We start from the raw sequence: 20,702 nt of genomic DNA on the forward strand, positions 1-20,702 counted from the left end.
ATTGCAATGCACATCATTAGCAGTTGAAACAGGGATCCCAGTCTCTGAAAAAGGGGGTGGGTGCCTATATTTTATAATAAAACCCCTATTGGTTTAATTTTACCTCCTCTCCCAGTTTCATGCTTGCTCTGGTCCTTCACACCCCCTTACCTGCTTAAGATTCAGCCCATTAGCAACAGTCAGCAATTCATTCTTTTTGGCTTTTCCTAATGCCTCAGGGGTTGGCGCTTCCAGAAATTTATAAATGTCCATTGCTCCTGATTTCCACACACAAATAAATCAAAAGGGATTTCCCCAATCAAATCGATAATTCATCGATTAATAGCCCCCAAATTTGTTCATATCCCAGACGCAGGCCCCAAATTTGTTACGAACCATAATGCTTTAGAAACAAGCCAGCAGCAATAGACTACACCTGGAGTCTGGTTTTGATGTTAAATCTGTCTTTATTAGAATCTACTTGTAAAATTGCAACTTCAACAAGATAAACAGAAGTTAACAGTGTTAAGTTTATAAATGTGTGTAAATGTTACTCCCAAACTATTGAGCTCAGGGGAAACAAGGCTTCCAGTCTTGAGATGGTAAAGTATGAAAGTTCAGTTCAACTACAGAATAGGCGATGAGAGAGAGTGAGTTATGATCCAGGGTAAATGGCGAGAGAAGTCAAATATGTAGAATTGCACAGGTTCCACGGTGGTAAAACGAGAGAACAGTTGCTGGAGATTTTATCCGTCATTGTTCCAAATCCACATACAAATTATCATCGAAAGTGACTTGTCACAAGGGGTATTGTCTTCGTGAACTACCACACCACAGCCAGGCAAGGGTTAACACATAAGTGGTCTCCACAGGATGCGCCAAATCCAATCCACTCTTAAGGATCAAATGAGATGACAACCACACATTCGATGTACGGTGAATCGATAATTAACCCGTCCTTGTGGGCATAGGAAAGTTTCAAACAGTGACCCTTGGCCACTAGTTCCCTGGTTTCGATCCTTCCATTTTTCCTCCTTTGTCTCTGTCTGTCTCTGAGTGTCTGTGTCCTCGGTTAAAACTAAACAAGCTGCGAGCAATGAAAACAAGCAGCAAGTCAGACTGAGTCGGCATCCTAATCCCTGTCTCTCTCTCTTAAAATGACAGTCCACATCAAACAAAACCCAGGGATTCATAACAACGGCCAGTCCCCACTGTGAACAGACTGGTGTGCCAGTAGTTGTGATGACCGAGTGAATCCTATCCCACAGTCTAAGTTGAACGGCCTCTCCCCAGTGTGAAATCGCTGATGACTCTGTAAGCTGGATGACTGAGTGAATCCCTTCCCACAGACTGAGCAGGTGAACGGCTTCTCCCCAGTATGAACTGACTGGTGTGCCAGTAGTTGGGATGACCGAGTGAAACTCTTCCCACAGTCTGAGCAGGTTAATGGCCTCTCCCCAGTGTGAACTCGCTGATGACTCTGTAGGCTGGATAAATGAGTGAATCCCTTCCCACAGACTGAGCAGGTGAACGGCTTCTCCCCAGTGTGAACTCGCTGATGACTCTGTAGGATGGATGACCGAGTGAATCCCTTCCCACAGACTGAGCAGGTGAATGGCCTCTCCCCAGTGTGAACTCGCTGGTGTCTCTGTAGGGTGGATGAGTGAGTGAATCTTTTCCCACATTCTGAGCAGGTGAACGGCTTCTCCCCAGTGTGAACACGCTGATGACTCAGTAGGGTGGATGACTGAGTGAATCTTTTCCCACATTCTGAGCAGGTGAACAGCCACTCCTCAGTGTGATGTCGCTGATGATTCTGTAGTTGGGATGACTGAGTGAATCCCTTCCCACAGACTGAGCAGGTGAACGGCTTCTCTCTAGTGTGAACTCGCTGATGACTCTGTAGGTGGGATGACTGAGTGAATCCCTTCCCACAGACTGAGCAGGTGAATGGCCACTCCCCATTATGAACTGACTGATGTGCCAGTAGTTGGGATGACTGAGTGAATCCTATCCCACATTCTGAACAGGTGAACGGCTTCTCCCCAGTGTGAACTCGCTGATGATTCTGTAGGTTGGATGACTGAGAGAATCCCTTCCCACAGACTGAGCAGGTGAATGGCTTCTCCCCAGTGTGAACTTGCTGATGACTCTGTAGTTGGGATGACTGAGTGAATCCCTTCCCACAGACTGAGCAAATGAACGGCTTCTCCCCAGTGTGAACTCGCTGATGACTCTGTAGGTGGGATGACTGAGTGAATCCCTTCCCACAGACTGTGCAGGTGAATGGCTTCTCCCCCGTGTGAACTCGCTGATGTCTCTGTAGGTTGGATGACGCAGTGAATCCCTTCCCACAGACTGTGCAGGTGAATGCCTGCTCCCTGGTGTGAACACGTTGGTGTGCCATTAGGTCAGATGACCGAGAGAATCCCTTCCCCAAAATTCAGCAGATGACCAGCTCTGCCCAGTGTCATCTGACCGGTGTGTCCACAGGTGGGATGCCCGACAGAATCCTTTCTCACACACAGAACAGATGAATGGCCTTGCCCAGTGTGAACTTGCTGATGTACCTTCAGTTGAAATGACCAAGTGAATCCCTCCCCACAGTCTGAGCAGGAAGGATGGTTGATTGAATCCCTTGCTCCACTTCTTAAATATCTGGACAGAGACAAAAAAACTGTTGTGCCGTGTTTGAGATTCCTGGAGACAAATTCCTTCCCGTTTTTAACCTGTAAAAGATTTACAAAATCCATCAATGAGTGTAGGACAACATTTCAGATGAGATTACTTGAGTTGCTAAGATTTGATTTGGTATCACACTGTTACGGTGAGGTTAAACCCAAGTTGGAAGATAAATCATCTCCTGACTGGGCAGAGTGCTGGCATCTGGAATGACCATCAATTCCCATATGTGTTTCAAGTTCCAACTCCTTAAAGTGCAGGGTTACAAGCTGCAGCTGGATGCACTTCTTGTAAGTGAGGGCATCAGGGACACTACAGGTTTCCCCATCTTCCCTCCAATACCCCCTCTAATTTGTAATAACCAGTGTGTACATAAATCTTGCACTGTGCATTTTTTTTACCCAGTGACAAGATGTGCACAGTGAATTTTATATAGAGAGGTATTCATTTTCACAGCTAGAAAATCACAGTCAATAGGAACTTTGATCTCCTCTGGGTTCAATCCAGTTCATCTACACTCTCACACAACCTATGTAGCAGGCCTGTAATGGGTAATGAAGGATTTTCTCACCAAAGTTTTTGCATGTTGTCCCTATGTTGTTTGCTTGCTAAGTTATGCTTTAACAAGTCAGATTTCCAAATATCATTCCACTTCTTCCCACTTGCAAATTCTCCAGCAACTTTTGCAACACCAGAATACACACAAATATCACCAGATTCTATATTCTACATAAATATTTCCCCTGAACCCTCCCCCGCCCCCAATGACTGACAGTGGTGAACTCAGTTTCTATCCTCCCTTGAAGCCTCCCCCAATTCTCCAGCAACGTTTGCATCGCCACAATACACACATCAGACAAAGACTGACAGTGGTGAACTCAGTGATTGCAATGCCAATGAATACGAAGGGAAGGGCAGTAGTCTTTCTGTCTCACTGGAGTCTGGCACATTTGAGATGTGAAAGCTACTTGCTGCCCAGGGCAAAGGTGCTTGATATCATTCAGTACCCAGAGAGAATGGGACAATACATGTTATCACCGGTAGAAAAGTCCAGAACAAGAGGAGGTAGAACAAGCAACACACACAAAATGCTGGAGGAACTCATCAGGCCAGGCAGCATCTACGGAAAAGAGTACCAATGCTGAATTCCTCCAGCATTTTGTGTGTGTTGCTTGGATTTCCAGCATCTTCAGATTTTCTCTTATTAGTGATTGGAGGTAAAACAAAGGTGATTTTCTCAACTGGTGATGTAAAAGATTTTGTTCCCTTTCTCTGAGTTCCTAATCCTTGCCGTTATTATAGCTGGAGCTCAGCTCTGTCTGAAAGATCCATTGGTTCCCATTCACTCAGCAGCCAGAAGCTCCCCGGGGCCTGTGTATGGATCGTGGTGCTGAGAGACAGGGACAAGAGCAGGACTGTCCCGGGATTGTTGGCCATGGTGTCCAGATTTCACAGGAATTGTCGCGAAGTCGGTGTTTAAGATAAAAACACGGAGAATCGCTATTACCTGCACCCGACATTTTTAAAGCCTTCAGTGTACTGCGCGCATGCGTGATACTCAGGGACGTCCTCAGCCTGACACCTGCGCATTTCATCAGCGCTTTAGCGCTGGCAAAATTCTTAATGCATGGCCCTATGGGTAATCACGATGCCATTAACCATTTCTGCAAGCACCGGTTCAATGTCCATACCTCATTTTTTTTATAGTGTGTATAGAAAAATTCTGCAGCTGTTTTAACGTAGAAAGCAGCTCCCATAAAATATACTCAATGTACTCAATATCAACGTGTATCTCACGCCAAAGTAAAATGCAGATATAAAACACAGGAGATTCTGCAGTTGCTGGAAATACAGAGACACACACACACAAAACGCTGGAGGAGCTCTGCAATTCAGAGAGGAACTAAGCAGCAGAGTACACAGTCCAGGCATGCTGAAGGGGCTCAGCCTAAACATTGTCTTTTTATTCCTCTCCACATTTGCTGCCTGAAATTAACCACCTTTTTTTCCGGACAACCAGTTTCCAAATGTTTCTGACCTTTCTTTTGTAGCCACATCCTGCTGGTCTGATTCCTCCTCCTCCTGGTAAATTCTAGACCCCATCGCTCTCTGGAGCCCCAAAACGCTGACTCAGGCTGGCAACTTTTTTGTTTTTGACTCTGCACCATCGAAGATTCACTCGCTAGTCTGCTGTCAGACCTTAGAGGTGCATTGTGTTACGAGACCACAGGTTCGCTTACTGTGAGTGTCACTTTGTGCCTGAGTGAGGCGGGGCTGTGACATTAGACACAAGGAGAGAGAGAGAGAGAGAGAGAGAGAGAGAGAGAGAGAGAGAGAGAGAGAGAACGTAAAAACCACAGTGAGCTCATCGTCTTATTCACCCTGTAGAAAATCATGCAAGTGCATAAGATGATGAGAGGCATTGGTCGTGTGGATAGCCAGCGGCTTCTTCCCCAGGGCTGAAACAGCTAACACGAGGGGGAATAGGTTTAAGCTGAAAAACTTAAAACTTGTTGTAGTTCATCCATGCAATTTTTAAATGCTTGCCATTGCCTTTGAATGTTGCGGAACCAACTAGAGAGCAGGCCATTCTACATTGTGCATTGAGCAAAAAGAAAGGGTTAGTTAGCAATCTTGTCGTGCGAGGCCCCTTGGGTAAGAGTGACCATAATATGGTGGAATTCTTCATTAAGATGGAGAGTGACATAGTTAATTCAGAAACAAGGGTTCTGAACTTAAAGAAAGGTAACTTTGAAGGTATGAGACGTGAATTAGCTAAGATAGACTGGCAAATGATACTTAAAGGGTTGACGGTGAATATGCAGTGGCAAGCATTTAAAGCATGGATGAACTACAACAATTGTTCATCCCAGTTTGGCAAAAGAATAAACCCGGGAAGGTAGTGCACCTGTGGCTGACAAGGGAAATTAGGGATAGTATCAAGTCCAAAGAAGAAACATATAAATTAGCAAAAAAATGTGCCACACCTGGGGACTGGGAGAAATTCAGACACCAGCAGAGGAGGACAAAAGGCTTAATTAGGAAAGGGAAAAAAGATTATGAGAGAAAGCTGGCAGGGAACATAAAAACTGACTGTAACAGGTTTTACAGATATGTGAAAAGAAAAAGACAGGTCAAGACAAATGTAAGGACCTTTACAGTCAGAAACAGTTGAATTGATCATAGGGAACAAAGACATGGCACACCAGTTGAATAACTACTTTGGTTCTGTCTTCGCTAAGGAGGACATAAATAACCCTCCGCAAATAGTAAGCGACCGAGGGTCTAGTGAGATGGAGGAACTGAGGGCAATACATGTTAGTAGGGAAGTGGTGTTAGGTAAATTGAAGGGATTAAAGGCAGATAAATCCCCAGGGCCAGATGTTCTGCATCCCAGAGTAGCCCAAGAAATAGTGGATGCATTAGTGATAATTTTTCAAAACTCCTTAGATTCTGGATTAATTCCTGAGGATTGGAAGGTGGCTAATGTAAGCCCACTTTTTTAAAAAAGGAGGGAGAGAAAAACCGGGGAATCATAGACCAATTATTCTGACGTCGGTGGTGGGAATAATGCTAGAGTCGGTTATCAAAGATGTGATAACAGCACATTTGGAAAGAGGTGAAATCATCAGACAAAGTCAGCATGGATTTGTGAAAGGAAATTCCGGTCTGACGAATCTTATAGAATTTTTTGAAGATGTAACTAGTAGAGTGGATAGGGGAGAGCCAGTAGATGTGGTATACTTAGATTTTCAAAAGGCTTTTGACAAGGTCCCACACAGGAGATTAGTGTGTAAACTTAACACACTCAGTATTGGGGGTATGGTATTGATGTGGATAGAGAATTGGTTGGCAGACAGGAAGCAAAGAGTGGGAGTAAACGGGAACTTTTCAGAATGGCAGGCAATGACTAGTGGGGTACCACAAGGCTCAGTGCAGGGACCCCAGTTGTTTACAATATATATTAATGATTTTAGATGAGGGAATTAAATGCAGCATCTGCACGTTTGCGGATGACATGAAGCTGGTCGGCGGTGTTAGCTGTAAGGAGGGTGCTGAGAGGATGCAGGGTGACTTGGATAGGTTAGGTGAGTGGGCAAATTCATGGCAGATGCAATTTAATGAGGATAAATATGAGGTTATCCATTTTGGTTGCAAGAACAGGAAAACAGATTATTATCTGAACGGTGGCCGATTAGGAAAAGGGGAGGTGCAACGAAACCTGGGTGTCATTGTACACCAGTCATTGAAGGGAGGCATGCAGGTACAGCAGGCGGTGAAAAAGGCGAAAGGTATGCTGGCATTCATAGCAAAAGCATTTGAGTACAGGAGCAGGGAGGTTCTGCTGCAGTTGTACAAGGCCTTGGTGAGACCGCACCTGGAGTATTGTGTTCAGAAAACCATCCCGCACACATTCTAAGAAATCCTCTTCCTCAGCACCCTTACCAATTTGGTACACCCAATCTATATGTAGATTGAAGTCATCCATTATAACTAGTGTTTCTTTTTTGCACGCATTTCTAATATCCTGTTTAATGCCATCCCCAACTTCACTACTACGGTTAGGTGGCCTGTACACAACTACCACCAGCGTTTTATGCCCCTCAGTGTTAAACAGCTGTACCCATATCGATTCCACATCCTCCAGGCTAATGTCCTTCCTTTCTATTGCGTTAATCTCTTCTCTAACCAGCAACGCTACCCCACCTCCTTTTCTTTCCTGCCTATCCCTCCTGAATATTGAATATCCCTGGATGTTGAGCTCCCATCCTTGGTCACTCTGGAGCCATGTCTATGTGGTTCCAACTATATCATATTCATTAATAACTATCTGCACATTCAAATCATCCACCTGATTATGAATGCTCCTTGCATTGACACACAAAGCCTGCAGGCTTGTTTTTACAACACTCTTAGCCCTTATACAATTATGTTGAAAAGTGGCCCTTTTTGATTTTTGCCCTGGATTTGACTGCCTGCCTGCCTGTCTCTCTGCACTTGTTCCTATCCCCCGCCACATTAGTTTAAATCCTCCTGAACAGCAGTAGCAAATGCTTCCCCTAGGACAAGGAGGAGGGACAGCCCTCAGTGATTCCTGTGTATGCTCCCTGGAAGCATCAAGAAATGATAATGATCCTGAATCAGGCCCCAGATAGAAAGGACAAAGCAGCACAGTTTGCTCAGTGTGCCCACAGTACTATACAAATGTTTAATGCAACTCCGCATGATTTATTTGGTCTCTCCTGCATGATTCTCTCAGGTGATGAGGGGAGGAAATGGAAGGCAGAATTGAGATACCAAACCTATCAGGAGTTACAGGTGGGAAAACATAATGAGAATGAACAGATGGACCAGATCATTCAAGCTTTGTAAACAGCTCTCTAGCAACCTGTGAACATCACTAAAGTACCTGAATGCAAACTTAAGCCTGGGAATGGGGACCAGACTATTGAGAGTGATTTGTGGCCTGCTACGGCACCTTCGCAGGAGACCAAGCCTTTAATGATGGGAATCTGTCCCCCCAGTTCAATGCCCTACTGCTCCAATGCTTACCAACTAAGTTAGCCAACATGATTAAAACAAATAATATGGATTGGCCTGACAATGACCGAAATCTAATGCGACGAGCTTTGACATATCATTTGGACCCAACTTTCGAATCCCGATCAACCCCGAAGGGAACTAATATTAAAGGTGAATATGCTCAGCGGGAAGAAGGATGCGAACGGGCTATATCTGAGGAACAGAAATGGGAGCAAAAACCTACCAAGGGACAGGTGGGATCAACAACCCATTTAGAAACTGACAAGAAGATGCTTCCAACTATGAGTGCCAACCCTCAGGAAGAGCCCGATGTAATATTCCAAGTTGCTGGAAATCCAGTTCCATTTATGATTGATATGAGGGCAACCACAACCACTCTCGATCAGGAAATAGGATCGGAACAGGGATTCCAGCTATCAGATGCTACAATCACTCTGTCTGGGTTCGAAGGCACGGAACGTACTGTTACGTACTCGTGATACATGACAGTGGAGCCCTTGTCATGTGACTGGGGTTGAAGCTGTACTGGACTTGAGGTGATGGTCTTGTGATGGTGGAATGACGTCATTTTCCCGCCAGTAGAGATCAAGTGACAGGTTTTTTTTAACAGGTTATAAAAGGTAGACCCCACCCTGTGAGGAGGGGCAGTTCGTGGCTGGATTTGCCAAGTTGACTTCATGCCACTGCGTGTTTGAAGTGATGACGCAGTTTAGTTGAAGGATGAAGTTTTTATTTAATGCCTAAGTTTAAAAGGTTAATGCCAACAGGTTCTTTATGATTCTGTTAGTTCGAGGGAATTAGAGGAGAGTGAAGATTCAAGATTGGAAGTTAAAGATCGAGGAGAATTGCTTTCTACGGTGAAACGGGGGCGACCTTTTTTTGATCCTTATTTGGAAGGATTTCGTTGACTATCTTCGTGTTAATCCCTAGGTTTACCTAGAAAGGATTGAAGGTAGTGGAGAAGGAAAGGTCAGTGCCTTTAAGCCGTTCTGTTTCGTAAATTCTTCGTGGGAAGTTCGACGTCGGGGATCGAAGCAAGCGATGTGAAAGAGAACCTAAATCGTCCTATAAAGTCTCTCCTTTTAAATGGACTGTGAGCATATCGAACTTTTGGCAATACCACTTTAAAGAACTGTTTTTGGCAATACCACTTTAAAGAACTGTTTTTGGCAATACCACTTTAAAGAACTGTTTTGGAATATCACTTTACGAACTGTTTGAACAGCCGCTCAGCAGCTGTTTCCGGTTACGGGAGTGTTTGTTTACTTTTGGGGGGGTTTGTTTTCTGTGTTTAATAAATGTGTTGTTTGTTATAAGAAACCCTTGCCGAACTCATATATTTATTGTTGCCTGAATACGTAACAGTACGTATTCACGTACCCAGCCACTGCAGGTGGAATTCCATGGAAGCCAGTGTGAGGTTTCATTTACATTCACCACCAGACGGGGGGTGTAATCTAGCAGGGAGAGACTTGCTCTGTCCGTTGGAAGTCGAGATTCTTTGCACAGACAATGCTGTCACCCTTGTCAGGAGAACAACCGACAGCTTCCCCAGTTTCTGACCCCCAAGTGGAGGGCACTTAATTTGGACCCCACTCCTTCTGCCAGCAGCCGACCCTCATGTGACTCTGTGCTTTGACCCTACAGGGTGTGCCACTGAGGAAAGCCAATATTATACATCCCTCGAGGGACAGAAGTTCCCAGTCACGGTGATTAGAGAGGTTAAAGGAAGAGACGGTATTGCATTACTGGCCGAATTTCCGGATTTCCTTTGGCGACAGACAGAACTGGTAGTTCCCCATACCACCATTAGGATTTGCTCTGGGTTCAAGCCAAAGAGCCCAGGGTTCCTGGCCTACACCCTAACGAAACAAGCCTCCAGCACCGAAGGAGACTGGCAAGACTGGCTGTGGGTCTAGTCCAATACGGGAAGGAGTCTGAGGTGAAGACGGGATATCTGGTAAGACAACCTTTTAATAGTGACCAATCCCAAGATGCTGTACCCCATCTCTGTGCAATTTCAGGCCGAGAAGTCTGTTGCACCAACTGCCCCCCTGTCTGGATCACCATGAAAGAAGGACAGACTCTCCCATCCATTTAGCAATATCCCCTCAATCCCGAGGCAAAGTTTTATGAGAATGGAAGCTCTTTTGTGGATCCAGCAGGATAACAATATTCTGACTATGCAATAGTGACGGACAGTGAAGTAACTGAACAGGCCTCTTTTGAAGCAGCTGTCTCTGCCCAGAAGGCTGAGCTGTTTGCTCTGACTCGTGCCTGTATCCCAGCAACAGACTAAAGTGGGAACGTTTACACAGACTTCCGTTATGCATTTGGGATTGTACATGACTACGGGGCTCTCTGGGAACATGGGGATTCCTGACTTCCTCTGGCCACCCCATTAGTAATGCAACCTTTGTAAACAACTTACTCACCGTTCTACAGCTACCGTAAGTTTTGTTTTTCTCAGGGGGATGCCTCTGAGGAGGAGTGAAAACTGTGGTCCCATATGGGGTGCCAGAAAGACCCCGGCCTAGGTTTTTGGTTCACCCCAGTGGGACAGGTTTGTGTTCCTACACAGTTTTTACCAATATTGGTCGATTATATACATAATTGTACACACCTGGGAAAGGACGGAATGGTTGGTAACCTGTGCCCTGCACACCAGGTACGAGTCCCTTGACAGGTGGACCTTTTCGTGTCTACAAGTTGATTTGATTGAATTGCCTAGAGTACATTGCTATAGATACTGCTGAGATATTATAGATATGTTTAGTAGATGGGTTGAAGCTGTTCCAACTACCAATAATACTGTTATGACTGTTGTGAAGGTATTATTATGGGAAATAATTCTCAGGTACGGCCTGGCAGAGATGCTGAGCTCTGACAATGACCCACACTTCGTGATGAAAGTAAACAAAGGCATACATAACGAACTAGCTATCCAGCAACAATTCCACTGTGTACACCACCCACGGGCCGCTGGCAGAGTGGAGAGAGCCAATGGCACTCTGAAGAGTAAATTGGCCAGACTAACAGTGGAGACTGGACTCACCTGGTTGAAGGTCCTACCATTACCCAGTTCCACATGAGGGTTACCCCACAGGGGAAAACAGGGTTGTCACCAGCTGAAATCATTTATGGATGGCCCATGAGGAGACCCTAGGGACTAAGACCTTGTGTACCATTGCTCCCAGAAAGTCTACCAGCAAAATTGGATATTCATACCCGAGGGGAAGGCATGGGGAAATATATATGCCAACTAACCAAAATTTTCCAAGCATACATTCACAGGTATGACAGGCATACAAGGAAGAGAACTACTCTGCACCATAGAACCTGGGATTTTTTTTCCTGATGAAGAACTGGGATTAAGGGAATCTTGGACCTCAGTGGAGAGGACCATATCAGGTGTTACCGACCACTCCCACAGCTGAGAAACTGAAGGGGCAATCTCGGTGGATACATCATTAGGCGCCAAACATGTTACTGAAGGAACTGAGTAGAAGGTCTCTCTCGGACTAATGGAAAATGTATTGGTTGTTAGTGGTGTTCATGTTTATGTGTTTGAGAGGGCTCACCCCAGCATCCGGGGGCCCCCATGTTAACACATTTCCATCTTTCTGTAATACCTGTGCCAATCAGGTAGAACTAGGGGCCTGCTGGGTTTGGGCTGAAATTCCACAGCATGGTAAAACTATGGTTCCAATGTCAGTAATCCCGCTCAACCAGAGTGAGGAACTCTCAGCCTGGGCTTTCTCAAATAACATACGGGGAAGTGAGTTGAGGACCTGTGGTCCAGTCAGAGATGACTGTGGCTGTCAGTGTTTTGAGGAATGGTGTCTCAGGCCCCCACCAAACGGAACTTCCAATACTGGGAAACATGCATCCTGGCCATACTTGCAGGTGTCCAGCAGCAGAGAGGAACAACTGAGACTGATTGATTGTGGATGATTACTTTTCTCTCCTATGGAGTAGCCAGGAATTCATCAGAGATATTCAATTTGGATACAGCACTTGAGGAGCTGGCCACGATACTGCAGGGGCCTTGAGAGAAACACAGGCCCAAGTAACAGAAATATCCACTGAAATGATTGCAATCTGGCAAACAGTCCTACAGAATCATATGGCTTTAGATTTTATCCTAGCTGAGAAAGGGGGAACCTGTGCTATTATCGACACAGAATGTTGAACCTATATCCCTGATGAATCTACTACCATTACATCCCTCTCCGAGCACACTGTCACGGAGACTGACAGCATCAAGAAAGTAGGGCAGGATTTACATGGGTTCACTGAAGGATCGAAATGGTGATCTGTGAAGGCCTGTTTGGTAATATGTGGGGCATGATACTGCATTATAGCCTAATAGTTGTACATATCTTTGTTGTAATTACTGTTGTACACTGTCTTTACCCACTGATAAGCCAATGCTGTCATCAGTTGCTTTCTCTATAAAAAGTTAGTGCTTTGTTGATATTGTAATGATCAAAAGGAGGGAATGATAAAGTCTGTAAAATGGTTAACACTTTGTTAAACAATAGCAGCCTGTTTTTCTGAAAGAAACTGCTGATGATCAACCGATGTGCTGAGCCGTGTTTCTTTTTGAGGGTAGCTAGCTGGAGTTTCAAGTTTCCATGTGCACTCATGAGAAGAGATAGGACAGCTTCAGTCTGTTCTGTGTCTGGAATCCTTTATGACTGTTTTGTAATTTGTCAATAGGGGCGGCTCATGTAGTAAATACCTTTGGCTCCAGCCTGTCTTGTGTGGGGGTATCTGGATGGATATATCCGTGGTGTAAGGGGAATTGTTAGTCAGTTAGTGGATTGGGTGGGGAAAGTCATTGACTGTTCCTGAATGAGCGACTAACTGAGTAAGCCCCAGGTACGTGGAATAAAGAGTTTGTACCGCACGGTCTCTGAGTGACTCTCTCCAGCTTCGACTTACAGGATGGGAGTGGTTTTAAAGGGCTGGAAACCGGAAGCTCAGTACCAGACCTGGAGTGATTGTAACTGGGTCTGACAGAGGCATAACTGGTTGTTCTGGGCACATTCAGTCTCACTCCAACTATAACCCACCTTCCCTTTTACAGGTATGTAATGTCTAAAGGACCAGTGTTTGAGTAAATGAGACTCACCAAACTTTCTCCTGACTGAATCAATGGAATCTCCGATTCTCCTGAGGCAGAGTTGTTCTCTCCAGTTTATGTTCTCAGTCCTCAGGCTGGTTCACTTATTGCTGTTCCCGTCTTCAGTCGTGGTTTGCTTCCATTTGGGGTTTTTCTTCCAATAAACCTCTCACTGCAGGTCTAACTTTAACCAGAGTGATAAAGAAGCACAATAACAATAAAAAGGAGAACCAAATATTTCTGCTTAATGTTACTAAGAACAAAACGTTGAAGGCTGATATAATGATTTCAGTAAACATTTTTTATTTTCACTCACACATCACAAACCAATATGGGATAAGGAGGAGCCATCATTCAGTCAGGAACAGAATTATGTGCTTTGGTCCAACTGGTCTGCCCCACCATTTAACCATGGCTGATTTTCATTCCAACACCACATTCCTGCCTTCCTCCTGTAACCCTGAGCTGCTCAGCAATCATCAATATGTTAATCTCTGTCATATGTATACCCAAATGGCAGCTTCAGCCAACCTCTGTGGCAACAAATTCCACAGATCAGACATCTTCTGGCCAATTTTTTTTCCCTCTCTGTTTTAAAGGGAAGCTTCTTTATTCTGAGACTGCGCTGTCAGATCACAGTCTTATGGAAACATCCTCTCCATGTCCACTGTATCCAGGCTTTTCAGCATTTGGTAGGTTTACTTAACCATACATCCCCCAGCACCCCCACCGTCCTGATGAACTCCATTGAGCACAGGTCCAGAACAATCAAATGCTCCTCATACATAATGCCGAACATTCCTGAGATTATTCTTGTAAACCTTGTTAGCAACAACTGTACTGAACACATTTCTAGGAATAACAAACTAATTGGTACCAGAGTAATTTGCAGGGAAAAGTTGTGGTTACTTTACTGTTCTACTATCACAGAGTGAGCCATTTCCACTCCCACGGTAAAACAGGTACATTTCAGGAAACAGAAACTAATCCAGAATGAATGTAATAAAAGAAATTGTAATTACCAAACTGCTCAGCATGTAAGGACCAGCTGTGGGGAGGGGAACAATCTTTACAATTCAGGTTAATAACATTTTGTCAGGATGACTTGAAACATTTTCAGTTTTTAGTGCAGATCTCCAGCAACTTCAGATTCTGCCCGATTTCCACAACTTTATCCAGATTTGACTTCCACAAAATGGGAGTGATTTTAAAGGGCTGGGCTGCTGGAAACACATTACCAAACCTGGTGTGGTTGCAACTGTGCCTGACAGAGGCATAAATGGTTCTTCTGGGCACATTCAGTTTCACTCCAACTATTTCCCATCTTCTATTGTACAGGTATGTAATGTATAAAGGACCAGTGTTTGAGTAAATGAGACTCACCAAACTTCCTCCTCACTGACTCAGTGGGAACTTCAAGTCAGCTGATTCAGTGTTGTTCTCTCCAGTTGATGCTCTCAGTCCTCGGGCCAGTTCACTTGTTGCTATTCCCACATCTTCAGCCATGGTTTGCTTCCAGTTGGGGTTTTTCTTCCAATAAACCTCTCACCGCAGGTCTAACATTAGCCAGAGAGATAATGAAGCACATTAGCAAAGAAAAGGAGAACCAAACATTTCTGCTTCATGTTACTAAGAACAAAACTCACTGAAATTTGAACGTTGAAGCCAAATATAATAATCTCAGTGAACAATCTTTTATTGTCCCTCACACATCACAAAACTAAATAGCATAAGAAGGAGCCATCATTCTGTCATGGTAATACATAAGACACAGGAACAGGATTAGGTGATTTGATCCATCTGGGCTATAAACGTGCAGGAGCAATGTGTGGTTAAGTGCCATGCTCAAGGATACAATGCACTGCCTGGCCTGAGGCTCAAACTCATGTCCTTCAGATTGCTTAACCACTTGTCCACGTGCACATCACAGAAACCATTCACCCCCCTAGACTTCCCAGTCCCTCAGTAAAGCAGGCAGTGTAATCAAAGATCCCCAAAACCTGGGACGTTCCCCTTTCTCACCCACCCCAGTCCAGGAGAAGACACAACAGCCAGAAAGCTCAAGGACAAATATGAGCAGCCTCAGGAAATGAGCTGAGTTGGGGGAAGTTAACGGGACTCAGTGACCAACATCAGATTCCACAACACAACATAGAGGAAGCATCCTGACCCATCCCGGGACTCTGAGCACACACCACGTCATCTTGCATCACAAAGCGAAGGGCACGGCAGATCTGCAGTAAACAGCCTCACGTTACCTGTCGGTAGGTCTTCCATTTCAACTCTGTGGAAATAGACAGCCTGGGCTCCAGGTTTGGATTGTTCAATGCAGATTAAGTGAAGTCTACACATTTTTGATCAGCCCAGATAATTGGAAAATAAATGAGTAATTGGTCCTCAGTTTGGGGCTCATGGCCAACATCGGATCTCCCCGCTTGGGATCGGTCTCAATACTCACCGATGGGAACGCAATATCTTCAACCCACAGACAGTGATCCCAACCCCTGGCTCCCCCACCCAGGAGGTGAGGACCCTTCCCTCGATCCCACAGATGATGCACTTCAGCACTGAGCGGAAAAGAAAACACCGCCCGGCCGGAGACAGTGAACATGCGCGAAGTGAGTGTCACATCATCCGGAGGGCAGGGCCTCGGAAACAGATGCACAGGTGCTGCCCATCTGCTGTTAAATGGGAGGGGCAAACGGGATTACGTGACCAGTCGGGTCTCCCACCCCAGGCAGAGTTTTCCAGCTACCCACCATTCTGTGTAAAGAAACAAACTTGCTGCTTACATCTCCTCTCACAGACATTAGACATTTAGACATTAGACATTAGACACAGATATTAGACATTTCAACCCCCAGGAAAAATAGATTGTTTGTCCACTCAGAAACAGAATCAGGTTTATTATCACCAGTGTGTGTCATGAAATTTGAAAACTGTGCAGCAGCAGTTCAATGCAATACATATTATAGAAGGAAAAAAACCAAAATAAAATAATAAAAATAAACAACTAAATCATTTACAGTATATCTGGGACCCTTACTCTTAGTGATTTTGATAAATGACCTGGATGAGGAAATGGACGAATGAGTTAGCAAAATTGCTGATGACACAAAGGTTGGGGGAGTTGTGGATAGTGTGGAGGGCTGTTAGAGGTTTCAGTGAGACATTGATAGGATGCAAAATGGGCTGAAAAGTGGCAGATGGAGTTCAACCAGGATAAGTGTGAAGTGATTCATTTTCTTTGGTCAAACATGATGGCAGAACATAACATTAATGGTAAGACTCTTGGCAGTGTGGAGGATCAGAGGGATCCTGGGGTCCCAGTCCAAAGGACACTCAAAGCTGCTATGCCAGTTGACTCTGTGATTAAGAAGGCATATGATGCATTGACCTTCATCAATCGTGGGTTTGAATTTAGGAGCCGAGAGGTAATGTTGCAGCTATATCTGACTCTGGTCACACCACACTGTGCTCAATTCTGGTTGCGTCACTACATGAAGCATGTGGAAACCATAGAAAGGGTGCAGAGTAGATTTACACAGATGTTGCCTGGATTGGGGAGCATGCCTTATTAGAAAAGTTTGAGTGAACTCGGCCTTTTCTACTTGGATCAACGGAGGATGAGAGGTGGCCTGATAGAGGTGTATAAGATGATGAGAGGCATTGATCATGTGGATAGTCAGAGACTTTTTCCCAGGGCTGAAATGGTTATGACAAGACAGCACAATAGGTGCCTGGAGAAAAATAAAGAAATACTAACTGAGAAAAATAGAGGGCTACGGGTAACCATAGTAATTCCAAAGTTAGGGACATGTTGGCACGACTTTGTGAGCCGACGGGCTTGTATTGTGCTGTAGGTTCTCTTTGTTTTTGTGAATAAATTAAAAATCGTGCAACAAACAGAAATACTATATATTTTAAATGTGAGGTAGTGTTCAAAGGTTCAATATCCATTTAGCAATCGGATGGCAGAGGGGAAGAAACTGTTCCTGAAGACTTCTGTACCTCCTTACCTGCTGGTAACATTGAGAAAACCACATGCCCTGGGTGCTGGAGTTCCTTGATAAAAGACGCTGCCTTTCTGAGGCATGGCTTCTAATCCTCTGGTAATCTTATGAATGACTTTCCAGTCTCACCCCAGCCGGCAAGGCTCCGGAGAAAACGACACAATTTTGTCCAACCTCCCGTTATAGCTCATGCCCTCTAATCCAGGCAATATCCTGGTAAACCTTTTCTGCGCCCACTCCAAAGCCCCGACATCCTTCCGAGAATGGGAGCGACCAGAACTGTATGAAACACTCCAGATGTGGTCTATCTAGTTTTATAAAGCTGCAACGCAACTTCCCGACTTTTGAACTCAATGCTTCAACTGATAAAGACAACCATGCCATTTGCCTTCTGAACCACCCGATCAATCTGTGCAGTCTCTTTCAGGGAGCGATGCACTTGGAGCCTAAGTTCCCTCTGATTATCAACACTGTTCAGGGTTTTGCATTCAACAGTGTACTGTCTCATACATTCGACATACCGAGCTGCCAAAATGATCATCACTGATCAAATCGCACTGAGATTTCTCAGGTTCTGTTGAATTTATTAAGAAGTGCACAAGTACGGGAATGTGCAGGTACAGAAAAACACTGACTTGTAGCAGCATCACAGGTAAGTAAATTCAGATAACACACGGGACACAAATTATACAATTCTTTGTCAGTAACAAGATAGAAACATCTTTTACTTCCTCCGGCTAATAGGACCAGAACAACAGGGGCTGAGCGGCGGCTCATCTCAGACGGTTCGGTGTGAAGGTCTCACAACCCGGACCGATCCCGGCAGATTCTGTGAAGGAAGCGAGGCGAGGCCGCCAGTTCTGGAAAGTTCATCCCCTGCCCCTTCAGGTTTCACCGATTACCTTGTGTTTCTCTCTCCCTTCCCCTCCCCCACCTTTTATTCTCCAGTCCTGCCGAAGGGTTTCGTCCGGTAATGTCGACTGTATTCTTCCCCTAGATGCTGCCCGGCCTGCAGAGTTCTTCCGGCATTTTGTGCGCGTTGTTCGCATTTCCAGCATCTGCAGATTTTCTCTTGTTTGAGTTCGGGAAAGTTAACTCACCACACAACGTCAGACCTCCCCGCTTGGGTCCGGCTTCAGTACTCACCGAAGGGAAATTGTTGGTGTTGCCCCGCAGAGAATAATCCGTCTCCGGCCCCCCGTCCAAGGGGGCGAGGACCCCCTCCCGATCCCGATCCCGAACCCGATCCCGGACACGGACCCGCTGCTGACCCACTTCCACAAAGAACGAAAAAAACATCACTGCCTGGTTCGGGCCTGTGAGCATGCGCAATGCGTCACAGGCGGTGGGCGGGGCCACGGAAACAAACCTGCAAATGCTGCCGATCTGCGGTAAAACACGATCACGTTTCGCTGGAGCATCTCCCATGTGACCGGTGACTGTTCCTCGCCCTTCACATACCGCCCTACCCACCGCCGCATTTCCCACATTATTTCATTATTTCCCTATATCATTTCCATACGTATTTAGATTTCCCCACCATATCTTCCCCCATCCCTTTCCCTCCAGCCCCAGGTCACAGAGTTCTCAGAGTTATAGTTTCGATTCACTTCCCATCCCGACACACAATTGAGACCCACACAGAAAATGAGCTGGTTTCTTTTAAATCAGTCAACACACGCAAAATGCTGGTGGAACACAGCTGGTCAGTTGGAGGGAGAAGCGCTGTCGACGCTTCGGGCCGAGACCCTTCGTCAGTCCTGAAACGTTCCGAAACGTGGACAGTGCTTTTCCCTATAGATGCTGCCTGACCTGCTGCGTTCCACCAGCATTTTGTGTGTGTTGCTTGAATTTCCAGCATCTGCAGACTTCCTCGTGTTTGTGAATAGTGAACTATTATCCGATTGGGGAGAAGGTTCAAACAGGAGTACAGAAGGAAAGATGAGTCCTCGGGCAAGACTCCCAGAAGGTTAGTTTACAGGTTGAGTCTGTGATAAAGAAGGCAAATGAAATGCTGTCATTTATTTAAAGTGAAGTAGAATATATAAACAAGGAGATAGATAATGCTGGTACTTTATAAGGCACAACCCAAGTCGCACTGAGAGTATTTGGGACCCATATCTCAGAAAACGTGTGTTGTCATTAGAGAGAGTCCAGAGGGTGTTCAAGAAGATGATTTCGGGAATTAAGGGATTAAGATATGAGGAGCATTTTCCAGCCTTGGGCCTGTTCTCCTACACTGACCTATGTTTTATAAATGAGGATGGGTGGGGGTGTTAAATCTCACTGAAACCCACCGAATGTGGAAAGGTCTGGATAGGGTGGATGAGGAGAGGACTTTTAGCATGGTCTGGGTAGCCATAACAGAGGGCACAGCCTCAAAACTGAGGAGCGACCTTTTAGAATAGTTATGTAGGATTTTATTTAGTTAGAGAGCAGTGAATCTGTGGAATTCTCTTGACACAGACGGCTGTGGGGGCCAAGTCTGTGGGTACAGTTAAGGCAGAAGCTAATAGTTTGCTTATCAGTCAGGGCATTACAGGAAATGCCGAGGAGGCAGGTACATGGGGTTGAGTGAGAAACGGAATCATCCATGACAGAACGGTGCAGCAGACTTGATGGGCTGAATGGCCTATTTTTTGCTCCTATGTCTTATGGTCTTATACTGCTAGTGTCTTGCACAGTGAAGATTGACACAAAATACTACATTCGGCCACTATTTGCTCTATTACTAACTCGCCAGCATCATCTTCCAGCGGTACAATATCAACTCTTGCCTTTCTTTTACTCTTTCTGTATCTGAACAACTTTTGTTACTTGATATTATCGGCTCATTGACCTTAATTTTTCATCTTGTCTCTCCTGTGTTCTATTTTTGGTTGTCTCCTGTTGGTTATGTAAAATCATTTATATATAATGAGTGAAGCAGCAGCATCACTGCCTGGTTCAGAAATTGCACAATCTCGGATTGCAAGACCCTGCAGCGGATAGTGAGGTCAGCTGAGAAGTTCATCGGGGTCTCTGTTCCGCCATTACGGAGATTTACACTACACACTGCATCCGCAAAGCAAACAGCATTATGAAGGACCCCACGCTCCCCTCATACAAACTCTCCTCCCTCCTGCCGTCTGGGAAAAGGTTTCGAAGCATTCGGGCTCTTACAAACAGACGATGTAAGAGCTTCTTCCCCCAAGCTATCAGACTCCTCAATACCCGAAGCCTGGACTGACACCTTGTCCTACTGTCCTGTTTATTATTTATTGTAAATGCCTGCACTGTTTTTGTACACTTTATGAAGTCCTGTGTTGGTCTATAGTCTCGTGTAGCTTTCTCTGTGTTTTTTTTATATTATTACC

General features: G+C 45.1%; 1 protein-coding gene across 4 annotated transcripts; it reads right to left on the reverse strand.

Annotated features, from left to right (window-relative positions):
- Positions 1–432: 432 nt before the first annotated feature.
- On the reverse strand, positions 433–18,650 carry LOC132389365 (gastrula zinc finger protein XlCGF26.1-like). Of its 4 annotated transcripts, none has more exons than XM_059961888.1 (4): positions 18,493–18,650; positions 14,717–14,889; positions 13,343–13,513; positions 433–2,708 (listed from the first exon to the last, which is right to left on the reverse strand). In XM_059961888.1, exon 4 carries the CDS (start codon positions 2,384–2,386, stop codon positions 1,169–1,171), a length of 1,218 nt encoding a protein of 405 aa, XP_059817871.1. In that variant the 5' UTR covers positions 2,387–2,708; positions 13,343–13,513; positions 14,717–14,889; positions 18,493–18,650; the 3' UTR covers positions 433–1,168. The 4 variants fall into 4 exon arrangements, with proteins under 4 accessions (XP_059817871.1, XP_059817867.1, XP_059817870.1 ...); XM_059961884.1 differs by having other exon boundaries at positions 13,343–13,517; XM_059961887.1 differs by having other exon boundaries at positions 13,343–13,517; positions 18,447–18,650.
- Positions 18,651–20,702: the final 2,052 nt, after the last annotated feature.

The sequence above is a fragment of the Hypanus sabinus genome, unplaced genomic scaffold (genome assembly GCF_030144855.1).
Source record: "Hypanus sabinus isolate sHypSab1 unplaced genomic scaffold, sHypSab1.hap1 scaffold_548, whole genome shotgun sequence".
Taxonomy (NCBI): Eukaryota; Metazoa; Chordata; class Chondrichthyes; order Myliobatiformes; family Dasyatidae; genus Hypanus; species Hypanus sabinus.